This window comes from Equus przewalskii, chromosome 9 (genome assembly GCF_037783145.1).
Source record: "Equus przewalskii isolate Varuska chromosome 9, EquPr2, whole genome shotgun sequence".
NCBI lineage: Eukaryota > Metazoa > Chordata > Mammalia > Perissodactyla > Equidae > Equus > Equus przewalskii.
Genome location: NC_091839.1, coordinates 28,181,153 through 28,197,415, shown reverse-complemented (window position 1 = coordinate 28,197,415; position 16,263 = coordinate 28,181,153). Strand labels below are relative to the sequence as shown.

At 42.5% G+C, this 16,263-nt stretch overlaps 2 protein-coding genes across 12 annotated transcripts in view; one reads left to right on the top strand and one right to left on the bottom strand.

The window, feature by feature from the left end:
* CD109 (CD109 molecule) overlaps positions 1-16,263 on the bottom strand; it is a 195,056-nt gene that overhangs the window by 114,617 nt on the left and 64,176 nt on the right. For all 11 annotated transcript variants that reach the window (XM_070558933.1, XM_070558934.1, XM_070558935.1 and 8 more), the window contains 2 exons: positions 11,231-11,259; positions 4,973-5,203 (listed from right to left, as the gene is read on the bottom strand). In XM_070558933.1, coding sequence (XP_070415034.1) covers positions 4,973-5,095 — 123 coding nt within the window. In that variant the 5' untranslated portion in view covers positions 5,096-5,203; positions 11,231-11,259. The remainder of the gene's footprint in view (positions 1-4,972; positions 5,204-11,230; positions 11,260-16,263) is intronic.
* On the top strand, positions 14,139-14,579 carry LOC139073598 (small integral membrane protein 30). Its single transcript, XM_070558949.1, has one exon. It carries the CDS (start codon positions 14,281-14,283, stop codon positions 14,458-14,460), a length of 180 nt encoding a protein of 59 aa, XP_070415050.1. The 5' UTR covers positions 14,139-14,280; the 3' UTR covers positions 14,461-14,579.

Sequence of the window (16,263 nt, the reverse complement as noted above, 5' to 3'; positions counted from 1 at the left end):
GCAAAAAATTGAGAAAGAGTGGCAACAGGTGTGAGTTCAGGGCAAATCTTTCTCAGCAAAAAAAAAAAAAGTGTATCATACTACAGAAAACAGATTGGTGATTACCAGAGGGGAAAAGGGTGAGAGGAGGGCAAAACGATTAATGGGCCACATGCATACCATGACAGATGAACGGATGAAACTAGGCTTTTGGTGGTGAACATGATGGTATAATGATGTACACTCAAAATTTATATAATGTTATAAACCAGTGTAACCTCAATTAAAAAAAAAAGAAAAAAGTGAATCATAGAGATGTTAAACCAAGGAAATGAAAACACTTCGGTCTTCCTATACTCTCCCAGACAACGATCCCTTCACGAACGTTCATCCAAGCCGAGTCAGAAGTCATCTCAGATTCCTCTCACATCCTCAACTCTGTCAACTCTGTCTCTTTAACATCTCTCCAATCTGCCTCCTTCTTTCCATCCTCACATCCACGTGATGTCCTGTTTTCTAACTATTGCACCTAATCTCCCTCCTCTGGTCTTGCCCTCTGACACATTTTCCCCATTGCTAACAGTGTTACCCATCTGAGACTGAGGCCAAGTGGCTGAAACGCTAGGCACTGTCCCCGGCATAGAACATCAGTGAATAAACACTGGCTCTCATCATTATGCTGGACCACTAGGTAACGATGGCTTTTGTTTGCGTACAGAATGAGGTCTACACTCCTTCGCATAGTTTATTAGGCTTAGTAATCTGACCCCATCTACATTTCTAGGTTCATCTTCCTCCAAACATGCAGATTTGTTGCGATTCACCCCAAAAGCCATCTAGCCTCTGGAATTGCTGCATGGAAGGCCCTCCCTTCTTTGACCCACAGGGAAAATAAGCCCCCTCTTCTGGCCTTCTGAACATGCCTCCTACATGCAGAAGTGACCCCTTCCTGGAGAGGCCCTAACACACCTGCAAGTTCACCACTCCTGAGGACACAGTACTGCTTAAGTACTCATGGGTTATGTGGGGGGTTTTGTCCCCAACTAGACTGTGAATTCCTGAGGGAGGGGATCAAATATTTTCCCCTACTCTTCTTCTTTATCCTTTTACCAGAGGTAGTGGGTTAGCCCAGTTATTAGAAGCCAGAAGAAGCCTTTCTCCCCAAGCGGGGGAGAATATGAGTCAGAGGTAAGCACAATGCTAAGAACTGAGTAGCGGGTAGTCTAGGAAGCCAGAAACTAATTGTTAAAACCAAAGACCAAAAGCAAGTCAAGACCAAGCAGGCCACTGTCCTTGGCCAACTCCAGGGCCAGGCGCTGTAAGCAGCAGTGGGCTCTCCTATGCCTGCCACAGCATGAAACAGGGAGGGCTACAGAGTTTAAAGGATCAAAACAAAGGAAGAAACACAAATAGCTAATAAATATATGCTGTCTAATAATTAAGGGAATGCAAATGAAAACAATGAAATACCATTTTTCTTCTGTCACACCGACAAAAATAAAAAATAATAATAATGACAATTCCCAGGGTTATTTAAAATGTAGGGAAAATGTTCATACTCTTCTGATGTATTATTTTGGTGAGGATGCCCATTTCTCCCAGGGGGTGCCATGGCCCTCAAATGAAAGAAGTCCGAACTGAAGTCTGATGACTTTGCACCTGGATGATCTGGAGGGTTGAGAATGAACAAGATAATCCCTCTGGTTTCCCAAGCCTGTCTTGGACCTAGGCCTGTCACCAACAAGAGAGACATAGAGAACGCAGAAACACCATAAGTCTTTACAGAGCACATCAGGAGTGGAATGGGCCATGCACGGTGACATCACAGCAGAGCCCAGCATCCTCATGTGGTCATCTCCCACTGGGACGCACACAGGACAGCCAGAGACAATGCAAACAAGTGCCCTTGTCATAAGTAGAAGAGCCACATGCCGCGACGCTGGAAATGTGGGCCCTGGGACCCTTTGGGTCACCTCTAGATGGTTCTGGATCACCGTCAGCTGCCTCAGCACAGCACACTGCCTCCCACCTCTGCCAGACTCTCCTGTAGTGCACTCCCCAGCTGGAAAACGTGTCTGCAAGGAGTGTTTCTGCCGCTCCCTGGAGCCCTGAATCACGCAGAAGGCATCTGTCCAGCAGGTAGAATCAGAGAAGTCAAACTGCTTACCCAAGGCAGCCCCTCCCCCAGCCAGGGCTGAGGTTCTGGGTTTGCCAGCACGACTCCAGGCCTGAGCGTCAAGGCACAATCGCAGGGCACAAATAAGCCCACAATGCCTGTTCCAACACAAGGTCATTCACCTGTACCAGGAGCAACAGTTTCTCCAAGAAGAAAAGACAGGGCGGAAGCCAGCCGAGCCAGCTGCCATCACAGCGTCGGCAGCTTCCATAGTGTGAGGCCAGGCAGCTGGAGAGGGTCAGAATTAGAGCAGAGGCAGGGCATATTTTGGGCGCAGGCAAAACGAATACTACCCAACGCTCCCCCAAAAACACACTGCACTTCCCTGAACATGCTGTGACAGTCAATATTTTAGCCACGCCCTGCAGTCATTCTTGGCTGGGCAAGACCCAAAAAGGTCCCAAAACGTTGGCCTCTTCGCTCTCAGACGCACTTCTCCACAGCAGCCTGCAGGTGCTGCTGTGCTGGAAGCACAATTCGGTCCGAGTCCAAGCTCCTGTCACACTAAAGCCCACTTTTTCCTGGGAGGTTTTTCTAAGAAACCAGCTATTCCACCCTGACAGATGTAGAAAACATCAGCGTGTGGGGAAGCCCGGCCCAAATGGCTGCCCTCGGGTGGGAAGCACAGCCGTGGGGGTCTGCACAGTGCTCAACCCGGCCTCTGTAGGCTCCAAGGAAGGAGGCAGCTGCCCCTGAGTTCAGGTCCCAGCCTCACTGCTGCCACAGGGAGCAGAAGGCGGCCACCCCCATTCACCGATCCCAAACGCTCTGGGTTCCAGGTGGAATTTTAGTTTAAACTCCCTTCCCCTGGCCAAGAGGGCCACATGGTGGCCAGGCCAGTAGTGCCCTCAGGACCAGAGGCAGCAGAGGAAGGGCTCTCAGTACTCTGGTAAAGCCGAATGTGGGAAGTCAAGCCAGAAACTGGAGAGAACAGCCCAACGAATCTATAAATGACAGGTTTCAAAGACAGATACTAAAGCAGAGTTACAGAGACGCAAAATTATACAAATGCACAGACCAGCTGCCAGAATCAGCAGGGTTAGCTCTGGGTAAATGCCTACAACATGCAATCTATCCAGCGCTGCCTTTCATTTGCGTGAGGCAGAAGGAGGCAGACTGAACATAAACAGCCAGAGACAGGCAGACATTTACTACTAAATCCTCCATTTTACACACAGTTTCTGGCACACAGTAACTTCTCAGTACATGTGGATAAAGGATGAAGGATGGTATGAATGGAGTCCATAAAACCGTGCTTGGAGACTGACATGAACGTAGAAACGCTGCTCCCTACATCAGTTGGCTGCACAGACACTGCAATCAACAGCGGGACAGGAACTCACGACACTGCACACTCCGAAGCGACACAGCGCAGCCCAGCACTACACACGGAGCACAGGCCAGCCAACGCCGCACTTGCTACAACACATCTCGGCTTCAAGTCATATGTATACATGTTTGTGTGCTCGACTTTCTTTAATTTATAACAACAAAGAAGCTAAGGAGAGTAGGAAGATCCTGCACTGAAAAGCCTGCGTTTGCCTTGCGTTCTGCGTCATCCACCAGCACATCGAGGGTGACTGAAGGCTCAGGACCAGGGGTGCCCAGGACCGCAGACTCTCAGGTCCCAAGCAAACCGGGACGAGTTGGTCACCTTATGTCCCCGGCAGGCTCGAGCATCTAGTCTTCCCCTCAGCTCGAAGGTAGAAACCACGTCCAGCCGAATCCCAGCCTTCTTCAACTTGGCTCTCACAAGAAAGCACTCGTCTGCTAACGACATTGCATCTGGATCACCAGAGCGTGCAGGCAGTGGAGGCCAAACGACTCCCTGCCACAGGAGGGTCCCAGGATGATGACAGCTGATATTTAGTGAGCATGGGCTGTGTGCCAGGCTCGGCTCTGAGTGCTTCACCTGAATTATCTCACTTAATCCTCACAAAAACCTTTGTGAGGTATTATTATTACACATTTTACAAATAAGGAAACTGAGGCTCAGAGAGGTTAATTAATTTCCTCAAGGTTTGACAGCTGGCATCTATTCTTCACAGAGCAGACAGTGATCCTTTTAAGATGTTATGTCACACCATGTCTAGCCTCAAAATTCTCCAGTGAATTCTCATTTCACTCAAAGTAAAATCCAAAGTCCACATCACAGCCAAGAAGACCCTCTATGATTCCTCCCCCAACATGCCCTCCTGTGTCTGATCTCGTCTCACTGTCCTCTCACTTCCTGTGCTCCAGTGCATGGCCAGCTTGTTGTTTACCCAAACACGCAACGCTCCCACCTCAGGTCCTTTGCATACGCTTTGCGTGGGCTCCTTCTTTTACTTCCTTTAGGTCTCTGCTCACATAGGCCCTCCCGAACAACCCGACAGAAAACAGCACACACAAATACTCCCACTCTCTCCCTCTCACACACACACAGACCCCCCCAATCCTGTTATATAGACATCTGTGTGTATATTTATTGTCCATCTCCCCAGGAGCCACTAAAACATAAGGTCAGAGTGAGCAAGGGCCTAATCAGTCCTGTTCACTGGCCTATCCCAGGACCTAGAACACAGAAGTTCCATAAATGCTCCACAAATGAACTAGTCAACAAAGAAGCCAGGACTGGACCCCACAGGCCAACTCTGGGGCCTGAGGTCTTAACCTATTGCTCCACCGTCTGTCTTTCCAGAGAGAATCCCATGCTGGGAGGGAAGCTCATCCACAGGGACTTCTAAGGTATTCCAGCATCAGGAACGTGAGTAGGACTTCCAAGAGAGCTGCAGTGAGGCGGCCCAAACTCCCGGATCACGTCTGTCTGGCACTCACCTTAATGAGAATGTTCACAGCGGTTCTGCAAGGTTTAAAATCTGAGAAGAGTGTGACAATACGAAACTTCACGTCTTGCTTTGGCTTGTATAAGGACTTGTCTGTTTGAATGAAGACAGTCATTCTCTTGGTCTCAAATGATAAGCGAGTGCTATTACTGAATAAAATCTCATCCTGGGCACGTCCAGCTACATGTAGCTCATAAATCTCATCTGCACTGTTCAGAGGTAGCTGGAAAAAAAGATCAGACATATCAAGGTCTCATTATTTTACCTCGAAAAAGTTCTTACTTACAAGTTAGAAAATTTAAATACCTAGTATTATCACAAGTAATTGCTGAAAAATTTGCCCCTCTGAGGCACCAAAGTTAAACAATTCACTGTCTCTCTCTTAACAGCCTGTGGTTTGCTCTCAGATTAACCCGCAGGACGCACGCCACACAGCTCTCTCAGCAGTAGATGCCTTGTCATCTTCTGCTCCACGTGCCAGCTCCTCCCTCACGGTCCTCGTGGTCAGAGCATCCGACATCCCCACATCCCCTTCCACACCTGCCCCCCGATGCGGTCAGCCGGAGAAAGGCACATCTGCACGAGGTGGGCGTCCTCACTCCGCTCTCCCAAGCTCTTTGCTGTGGTGCACTCCCTTCCTGCATCTCGCTCATCACCTGTCACAGCCCTGGTAGAGATGATGGCACCGCTACTTCCTGTTTCTATTATGAGTAGACACGCCGCCTTCTCGTGCGAACAGCCCAGAAGCCCACCTCAGCAGCTTGCACACCTATGTCATTTTACCTCCCTTCAGCTGGGTGCTCTCACTAACACCATTTTACAAACAAGGAAACTGGGGCTTGGAGGAGTTGAGGAAGCTGTTCCAGGTCACCAGCTGACATTCAAACCCAAGATGAGCTATGCTACTATCAAGAGACTTCACGTGGTGGTTTTAAAATATGTCCAAAAACTCTCTGACCCTTGTCCGTTCAAAACACAGAGCCTAATTGCCCCGACTTAGTGACTCTCTTCTCAAAAACAGAATGAGGCTGCATCATAAAAAGGGTTGTTTCTGGCTGGCTCTCTCTTTCTTGGATCCATCTCTGGGGGAAGCCAGCCGCCATATGATGAGGTCACTCAGGAAGGGTATGGAGAAGCCCACAGCGGGGGAAATGAGGCCTCTGCCAACACCACCACCAGCTTGGCAGCCCTGGGGATGAACCTTCTGACAGAGGACCCAGCCCTGGGGAAGCCTTCAGACGACTGCAGCTCTGGCTCACATCCTGATGGCACCCTCACGAGACCCAAAGTCAGACCCGGCCAACCACGTGGGTCCCACACTCCAGACCCACAGATACTGTGAGAAGCAATAAAGGGTTATTGCTGTTACACCAAAGTTTTGGGATAACAGGTTACACAACAAGTAACTAGCACACCTGACTTTTAGTTCATTTTCAGACTAATAAACCTGAAGTTCTGAAACTACATTCTGACTCCTTTTTGCAAATAAGGTTTGTCCACAGAAAGTTCAGAGGGGATTTTCCAATAAAAGCGACCAGCATAAAGCTGGCAACATGGATAAGAACATGAAGGAAATGTAACAAACCTCCAATAAAATGGTCAGCAGGAAATACTTAGGGAGAAAAGTACTGATGTCTGCAACTTACGTGAAAATGCCTTTTAAAAATAACAAGAACTAACTGATGAAGAGATGGGTAGCTGGAGGCCACGTGACAGAGTAAGGACGGGAAAATGCTAATGGCAGATTCCAAGTGCTGTTCACTGTGAAATTCTTTCAAGTTTTTTGTATATTTCAAAATTTCATAATAAAATATTAGGAAAAAAATCAGTAACGTCACCTTCAAATGACCTCTAGTGCTGACTTTTGCTTTTCTTCAATAAACAGATATTTATTGAGCACCTTCTGGGATACAATGTGAACCAAAGATGTGTGCCCCAGCGGGGCAGAAAGTCCAGCCTGCAACTTGCATTCTTAGATTCTATTTTCTCAAGTAATACTTCAAGTCCTCAGATTCTTTTAAACAGATTCCTTAACACTATAAGCAGGAAAATATATATGTCAGAAAACAGCGTATCTCATGTTTATATATGGCAAAGATTTATAAATATTTCATGTTTAAAAATACGATATTTGATGGGATTGCTCTTTATGACGACGATATAGTTTGGTCATTTTTAGTGGCACAGAGACCCCAGAACCGATAGTAGACTGAAGACTTATGTCAAATTCATGCTGTAGAGGACCGAAACTGAAGACGCCTATTAACCATGAGGTGGTCAAAGAGTTAAGAGAATTAGAATTAACACAAACGTGTCCAAAAACATTCACTCTGTCCCCTACTCCATCCTCCTTCAGGGTGTGACACTGCCTCAAGGGGAGACGGCATCCACTATCATTCTGTTGCTTTCTGTGTCCCTAACTTTTTTTTTCAACTCTCCCATTAGAAACCTTGCCTCCCCATATGTAAAATTTAGGTAATTTGGGATCCTCAAAGCCTCAGTGCTAATCTCAGTGCTGGAAAGTCAGAGCTGACAGCATGGATGTGGCATTATCAGTAGTCCTGGGGCACCTCCATGAACCATGGGGCATCAGCACATGGCCTGGAGCGTCGCCCAGACTCTAGTTGTCAGTGTGGACCCTGGGCCTCCACTGTTAATGGTAGAGAGACACAATGAGGAGGAGACTGGAGAAAATGTTGTGGATTTTAAGCCATCTTTATGGAATTTTCACTCTGTGCCAGACCTGGAATAGGTTGTAACCTGCTTCCCAGAGTGGAGAGGACACCAGAAAGTTACAAAAGCTCCTGAATCTCTGCAGGTCGACTGCCTTCTGCCAGCCACAATTACTGAAAAGGCTTCCCAGAATTGGTAATAAAGAGATCCCTGATAAGAGACTCCCATATCTCTTATACAAGGACCAATTATTTAACTCAGAGAGTTTGAACTCCTACATGTTGCGCTGAGGGCACAGGTATAGAGAAAGATGTACTTCCCACAATTGGAGCCTGTCTGGCACACGACAACAGGCTGGGGTGTAAAATATTGAAGGGCTTTGAGCAAGAAAATATCAATCAGCATCTGAGCATGGCTGATTCTCAGTTACACTAAGTGTCTTTTGTGCACACAAATGCAAACTCTCTAAGCAGATGATAGCTCTCTGCCAGGCTTCATAAAGAAGCCCCACTCAGAAAGGTCCTTGGTGGACAATAAATGGATTTCTCATTCTTTTTTCTTTTTTTTTTGATTCTTTCTTTATTGTGGTAACAGTGGTTTATAACATTATATAAATTTCAGGTGTACATCGTTATGTATTTCGATTTCTGTGTAGATTACGTCACGGTCACCACCCAAAGACTAATTACAATCCATCCCCACACATTTGTGCCTAATCACTCCTTTTGCCCTGCTCCCTCCCCCCTTCCCCTGTGGTAACCACCAATCCAATCTCCGTTGCTATGCGTTTGTTTGTCGTTGTTTTTATCTTCTACTTATGAGTGAGATCATATGGTATTTGACTTTCTCCCTCTGACTTATTTCACTTAGCATAATACCCTCAAGATCCATCCATATTGTCACAAATGGCTAGATTTCACCATTTCTTATGGCTGAGTAGTAGTCCATCGTGTATAAATACCACATCTTCTTTATCCATTCGTCCCTTGATGGGCACCTAGGTTGCTTCCAGTCTTGGCTATTGTGAATAATGATGCAATGAACATAGGGGTGCATGTATCTTTATACATTCATGTTTTTAAGTTCTTTGGATAAATACCCAGCAGTGGAATAGCTGGATCATATGGTAGATCTATCCTTAATTTTCTGAGGAATCTCCACACTGCTTTCCATAGTGGCTGCACCAGTTTGCACTCCCACCAGCAGTGAACAAGGGTTCCCATCTCTCCAGATCCTCTCCAACACTTGTTTCCTGTCTTGTTAATTACAGCCATTCTGACTGGAGTGAGGTGATATCTCATTGTAACTTGGATTTGCATTTCCCCGATAGTGATGTTGAATGGATTTCTCATTCTAATTTGGGCTGTCTAAAGCCATTTCACCTCCTCTGAAAGATCAATTGCCTTAAGGAAACAGAGATAACGTAAGAGCATTTATCTCCTTTACCTCATTAATAACCCCAATTACTAAAAGTAATGGAAATGTCAAAAAATAAAAATGAGAAATTTAAGATGACAGTTTCTATTAAAAATATATTAGTAATTTTACTTAAAATAAACTTTAAAAACATTTCTAATTTTAAAAACTACTCCCTTGTTTTAAGTTGGATTTACTTACAAAGAAAAGAAAAAGCTTTTTCTAATATATTTTGTACAAAAAATAATCTTCACATTAAGCATCAATTATGCTTTTTATTTACTTCTTATTGAAGGCTGATTTTAGTGTATTAAAAGTACAAATGATGAGCTAATCAGATATTAAAACCACACTTGTTCTAATGCAGTCAAAATATTCATACTTTACAGAAAAAATTTACACGGACCTTACAAAATAATTTAAAGTATTACATTTACAAACAACAGAATGTAAGCACACTTTGAAAGTTGGGTCTATTTTAATTGAAATCTCATAAAAATGCAGAACCTTTTATTCTCACCAAACACTGAAATTTTCCCAGACATTTTATGACTAAGTCTTTAAAATTTTGTTTTACTATAAAGGGATATAGTCCTAAATAGAATCTCTAGTAAAGCTTTCAATAAATAATTGCTACATCTACATACAATAGAAATGGCATTAAATTAAAGACAGATATAAGATGTTGAAGTTAGTATTTCATATAATTAAGACTTAAAAGAATAATAGGAGCCAAATTTCCAGCTCATGACAGTTCAGGTGAGGACAGTCTGCACGAGCATCGCTGGAATGAGCCCAGGTGGCCCTGGCCACGGCATGCCTTCTCCTCTCAGCTGGCCTCCACTTCCAGCCTGTGCACCTGCAGAGTGCTCTGAGGGAACCAGATGGTTTTGTGCTTTAAGCTGCGATTCCTGAACTTAAACCTCACCCCCTTCTGCTCTAGGACAACTATATCACAGAGGATTTATTTTAATTTTCTCATTGGAATACTCTTTCAATAGAATTACACACATTCTCGTTAACTTTAAGCAATCTAATGCTTTATCATCAGTTAGGACTGGGGTTTTCCCCATGTCTGCCTGCTCCTGCCTTTTTCCCCCACCTTCTATTGTTAGCAGCAGCGTACTTCTTAGTAAGGGAAGTACAAACATAATAGGCAAGAAACATAATAGCTATGGAACATAAGCAATTTTTATAAAGGACTCTATTCTCTAAGAACCCCCTAAAATGAACATGGTTTCCGAATGTGCTTGACAAGGAACCTTCAAGAGGTAATGGCCTCTTAGGCAGCGCAGGTCCTACATAAGGACGCGGCGTGTCGGCTCAGAGCCATTAGTCAGCTGCTCTCAGGAAAGTCTGTCTGATCACATCTCCTGCTGGATGCTGTGTCGACTCTATTGTACATGAAATGTGTGAAGCTCCAAAACAGAACACAAGAATAAAAGTATGAACTTCCAAATCAAAGCCATGGGAAATAGGATTGGTTCACAAACAACACTGAATAACCAGTTTTTATGATTCTCTCAACAAAATAATAACACCTTCCACTTCTACAGCAAATTCTTTCCCATCTCCTTTCACCTCCAGGGTGTCCCTGTGAAACAGAGACAGCATCCTGATCCCCTTTTCCAACGCCAGGACACTTGCCTCAAGTGTAAAATTTAACAGAGGACCAAAAATGTCAGTAATCAAGATAAGTAATTCTCTTAGTATTTAAAATATTTTAAAGTAGCAAAAGCAATGCGAAAAATTAAATCATGCACAAAAAAATCAAAATTTTAAACAAAGACAAGATCAGCGTCACTGACGTTTCCTTTGCCTCAGGCTCCCACATGGCTCAGCAGAGCATTCCTTTTCAAGAAGGAAACTGAGGCACGGACTGTTAATTCCACGTTCAAGGCAGTCAGGCTCGAGAAGGCAGAAGCAGGACCAAGCTGGCCCAGGCTCCTGGCTGATGGTCCAGTCAGTTTCCCTCAGTGAAGATCTCCTTTTTACAAGAGGAAACCTTGCTATGAGTTTGAGGAGGCTGATGCAAGCTCCCTGAAGTAATATCATTCTTAAATAACCTGCAGATGGGACTGAGCCAAACTCACAAGAAATAGACACTGATAGAAAAGCCAACAAAATATCTGAAACCAAATTTTTTTAAAGGGATACTTACTGATGGAAGAATAAGTGTCTTGAAAGAGCCTAAAAGGAGAACAGGGAAGAAAACAGAGTCATAATTCGAATAAGATGACATTAATACAAAACTCTTAATACTCTTTCAGACATACAGGGAATCACAGACTTAAAGAATGACAAACTTAGTTGGTCAAACCAAAACAATGTTATTAAAGCCCAAAACACCTGAGAGATTGTTACATATCCTTGTCTTAAAGCATTAAGGAAAACTTGGGCAGACGTGGAAGGCTATCAGGCGAAGCCCCCAAAATCAGTTAACCTCTGCTTCTCTTTTCTACTATCATTTTTGTTGTCAATGTTGTTGCCGCTCTTGTTGCTGTTTTAAGGTTATACACGTTTGAGGGACACTTCATACAGTGTACAGAAGGAACCTGAGATTATTTCTCCTGTTGTCACACCCCCAGGAAAAAGGGAGAAAAGGCAGGCATTAGCCACGACAGGGGGAGCTGGGACTCACAACTGACTCGTCAGTACTAGAGTGATGCGGACTTCTTTTCACGCAAAGTTTCTAAATATAGAACTGCTAATTTAACTCATGCTAATTTCTCATCAGATCTATTTATTTCAAGGGAAAAAATGTTTCAAATTAAAAATAAAAAAGTACTTATCCAAAGGTCCCACTCAAGTGACATGAATTCAGAGGTGGTGACAGGCCCTCAGTTCCTTCATTCATTTAAGAAATATTTATTAAAGTTACCACAATGAACAAGGCAGACACAGTCCCTCTCCTCCTGGAGGCCACATGTGTCTATCCCATGGGAGCAGACAGGCACCAGAGCACAGCACAGTACAGAACAGGGGCCAAGCAAGGGGCCTCTGGAGTCAGACTACATTGGTTCCACCCTGAATCAGCCACATACTACTCTCATCCTTGAACAAGTTACCTGATTCTCCAGGATCAGTCTTTCATCCATAAAATACATTAGTAATTATGGAGTGGAGGTAAACATGAGTCTACCAAAGCAAAGAGCTGGATGAGACAAGACCACAGACGGGGAGAGGGTAGTAGAAATGTGGCTGGACCAGATCATGAAAGGCCTTTTACAGAGGGTGAGCCCTTGCCAGGACTGTCCCAGGTTATCCCAGCATCCTGATTTAGCTTTTGTCCTGGATCATGTGTGTGTGTGTGTGTGTGTGAGGAAGATTGTCCCTGAGCTAACATCTGTTGCCAATCCTCCACTTTTTGTTTGAGGAAGATTGTCCCTGAGCTAACATCTGTGCCAATCTTCTTCTCCTTTGTATGTGGGATGCCACCACAGCATGGCTTGATGAGCAGTGTGTAGGTCCATACCTGGGATCCAAACCCACAAACTCCGGGCTGCCGAAGTGGGGAGTGCAAACTTAACCACTATGCCACTGGGCAGGCCTCTCCTGGATCTTTTTTGATTTAGCAAAATATTAACATGAGATGGGCTTAATTTGCCCTAGATTTAACTTGGAAATTTTGTAATCATGCTTTGGAAATATCTCATTTGTAGAAACAAACTTCTGTTCATTAAGTTAGTATTTTTTAAGGGATAGGCATAGTCTATACTGACATGAAGTGAAACTGAGAAACCCTGTGATATTGCAGCAACTAAATTTAATGAAACATTCAAAAGAACCATGAATAGAGACAATTTTCTTGACAAGTTTTGTGTTGCAAAAATACTTGTTAAAGATAGGTATGGTACTCTGCAGGCAAAAAGACAGATCCTGTAAAATGTTTGAGCTGAAACATTTTTACTTTTAACATGGAAACATTACTTTTAACATGGAAAAAAATGGAACAGAGAATATCCTTCATATAGCAGAATTTGCTCTTTTCTTACCATGTACCTCAGCTCATGCAGAGACAGTATTTTCTCAATTAAAAATATTATGGTCACTGTATATCAACAATGAACAAGTAGAATTTGAAATTAAAAACAATAACATTTACCTTAGCACACCAAAAACTTAAATACTTAGGTATAAATCTAACAAAATGTGTATAAGATCTGTATGAGGAAAAGTCTGATAAATGAAATCAAAGAAGAACTAAAGAAATGGAGAGATATTCAATGTTCATGAATAGGAAAACTCAATATTGTCACAACATCAGTTCTTCCCAACTTGATATATAGATTCAAGGCAATCCTAATCAAAATCTCAGCAAGTTATTTTATGAATATCAACAAACTGATTCTAAAGTTTACATGGAGTGGCAAAAGACCCAAAATAGCCAACACAATGTGAAGGAGAACAGAGTAGGAGGGACGATGCTACCCAACTTCAAGACTTACTATAAAGTTACAGCAATCAAGTCAGTGTGGTATTGGCAAAAGAACAGACGAGTAGATCAACGGAACAGAATAATGAGCCCAGAAATAGACTCCCATGAATATGGTCAAATGATATCTGACAAAGGAGTAAATGAAATACAATGGAGCAAAGACAGTCTCTTCAGCAAATGTTGATGGACTTGGACATCAACAAGCAAAAAAATGAAGCTAGACATAGCCCTTACATCCTTCACAAAAACAAACTCAAAACGGATCAACACTTAAGGTGTTTTATGTAAAACATAAAACTATAAAACTCCTAGAAGATAACATAGGAGAAAACCTAGCTGACCTTGGGTATGGCGATGCCTTTTTAGATACAACACCAAAGACACAATTCATGACAGATTTGATAAGCTGGACTTCATTAAAATTAAAAACTTCTGCTCTGCAAAAGACAATGTCAAGAGAATGAGGAGAAAAGCCACAGAATGGGAGAAAATATTTGCAAAAGACACATCTGATAAAGGACTATAATCTAAAATATACAAAGAACTCATAAGTCAACAATAAGAAAACAACTTGATTAAAAAATGGGCCAAAGCGGCCCTCCTCGCCATTTCTGTAATGGCTGCTTCGTGGAAGGCGGTGTCACGCAGAAGCTCTTAGTCTCAGCATCCGGAGCCCCAAGAAAGGAGTATTTCAAGTCAGATAGAATTAGACATATATCGTTTCTTTGAGACCTTCAGCCCTCAAGATCCAGCCACTTGAAGACCCCAGCATCATGACCTCAGTTTCAACTCAAGTGTTCTTAGTCCTCATTTCACTGCTTTTGGTGCTGCCTGTTGTTGAAGCAGTAGAAACTGGAGATGCAGTTGCTCTCTTGTTAGGTGTGGTACTCAGCGTTACAGGCATTTGTGCTTGTTTGGGGATATATGCACGAAAGAGAAATGGACAGATGTGACTTTGAAGAGCCTCCTAAATCAAACCTTGCCCTGAAAATCTTTGTGCTGTTGAGGCTAAAAACAGAGCTTTGGTGTCTAGAAGTTCCCAAGAAATAGTGAATAGGGTAAATTCACATTCTTAATTAACTGTTTCACTATAAATGGGAACAAATTGATATATGTTAAATGGAAAGAAAAGTTTCCCAACAAATGATGTACTGACAAATGCAGTCTATAATTTGTATTTGCTGCTTAGAAAGAGGATCAAAGTAAGAGGGCTGAAGTTTGCATATGTAACATTTCTTAGTTTCAGAATTCTCAAAGCACATGAAATAGGAAGAAGGAAGCTCTGGCCCAGAATCCTAGGAAATCACCACTGTTCAGTTGTAATCACTGCCCCCTGCATCTTTTTGGAGTCTTTTCTCCATATTTTTATTATATTTTTGTTTTTGTTATCTCCCAAGTTAATATTGTACGTAGATATGACATACAGTCAGACAGAAATTAAAATTTTATTTCTTTGGTGGGAAGAAGGATAAAAAATGTATTCAGTGTATCTAACAGTGAAATGGAGAAAAGATTTAATGTAAAAAAAAATACTTTATATTGACGTTGAAATGGAGTAGCGATTTAATGTTAAAAAAACTTTATATTAACTAACATCTCCATAGTGAGAAATACTATATTAAATATAAACCCATTATGTTGTAAAAAAAAAAAAAAAATGGGCCAAAGCAATTAACAGACACCTCACCAAAGAAGATACACAGATGGCAAATAAGCATACGAAAAGATGCTCCACATCACAGGGAAATGCAAATTAAAACAACAACTTATTAGAATGGCCAAAATCCAAAACACGGACATCAACTGCTGGCCAGGATGTGAAACACCAGGAATTCTCAGTCATTGCTGGTGGAATGCAACGTGATACAGCTCCTTTGGAAGAGAGTTTGGTAGTTTCTTATAAAACTAAACATACCTCTACCATACAATCTAGCAATTACGCTCTTTGGAGCAATCACAAAAATCTACACACAGGTGTTTACAGCAGCTTTATTATTCATAATTGCCAAAACTTGTAAGCAACCAAGATGTCCTTCAGCCAGTGAATGGATAAACTATGGTACATATAGACAATGGAATATTATTCAGAGCTAAAAAGAAATGAGTTATCAAGCCATGAAAAGACGTGGAGGAACCTTAAATGCATATTACTAAGTGAAAGAAGCCAATCTGAAAAGGTTACATACTGTATAGTTACAACTAAATGACATTCTGGAAAAAGCAAAACTATGGAGACAATAAATAGATCAGCAGTTGCTGGAAGGTGGCAGGGAAAGATGAAAAAGCAGAGCACTGAAGATTTTTAGGGCAGTGAAAAATAGTCTGTATATTATAATGACGGATGTCATTATACATTTGTCAAAAACCCATAGAATGTACAACAGCAAGAGTGAATCCCCTAAGGTAAACTATGAACTTTGGGTGATTATGATGTCAATATTGCTTCATCCTTGGTAAAAAAAAAAAAATGTACCATTCTAGTGAGTGATGTTGATAATGGGAAGGCTATGCATGCATAGTGGCAGGGGTAATATGGGAAATCTGCAAAAAAAATAAAATATTTTACTTATTTGAAAGTTCAAGTTGTCTGACTATTATATACATAATGACCATTGGTCAGACTACTTGAACACTCAAATAAATTATGGATAATAACCTACTGAACAAAACAAGAATCTATAAATTCATGCTACTGTCTAATTAAATAGACGACTAAATGAGGGAGAAAGAAAAGTTCTCCTTTACCATAGAATTCC

Coding starts and splice junctions, on each gene's coding strand:
- LOC139073598 (XM_070558949.1), top strand. CDS start 14,281: ATGACCTCAGTTTCAACTCAAGTGTTCTTAGTCCTCATTTCACTGCTT.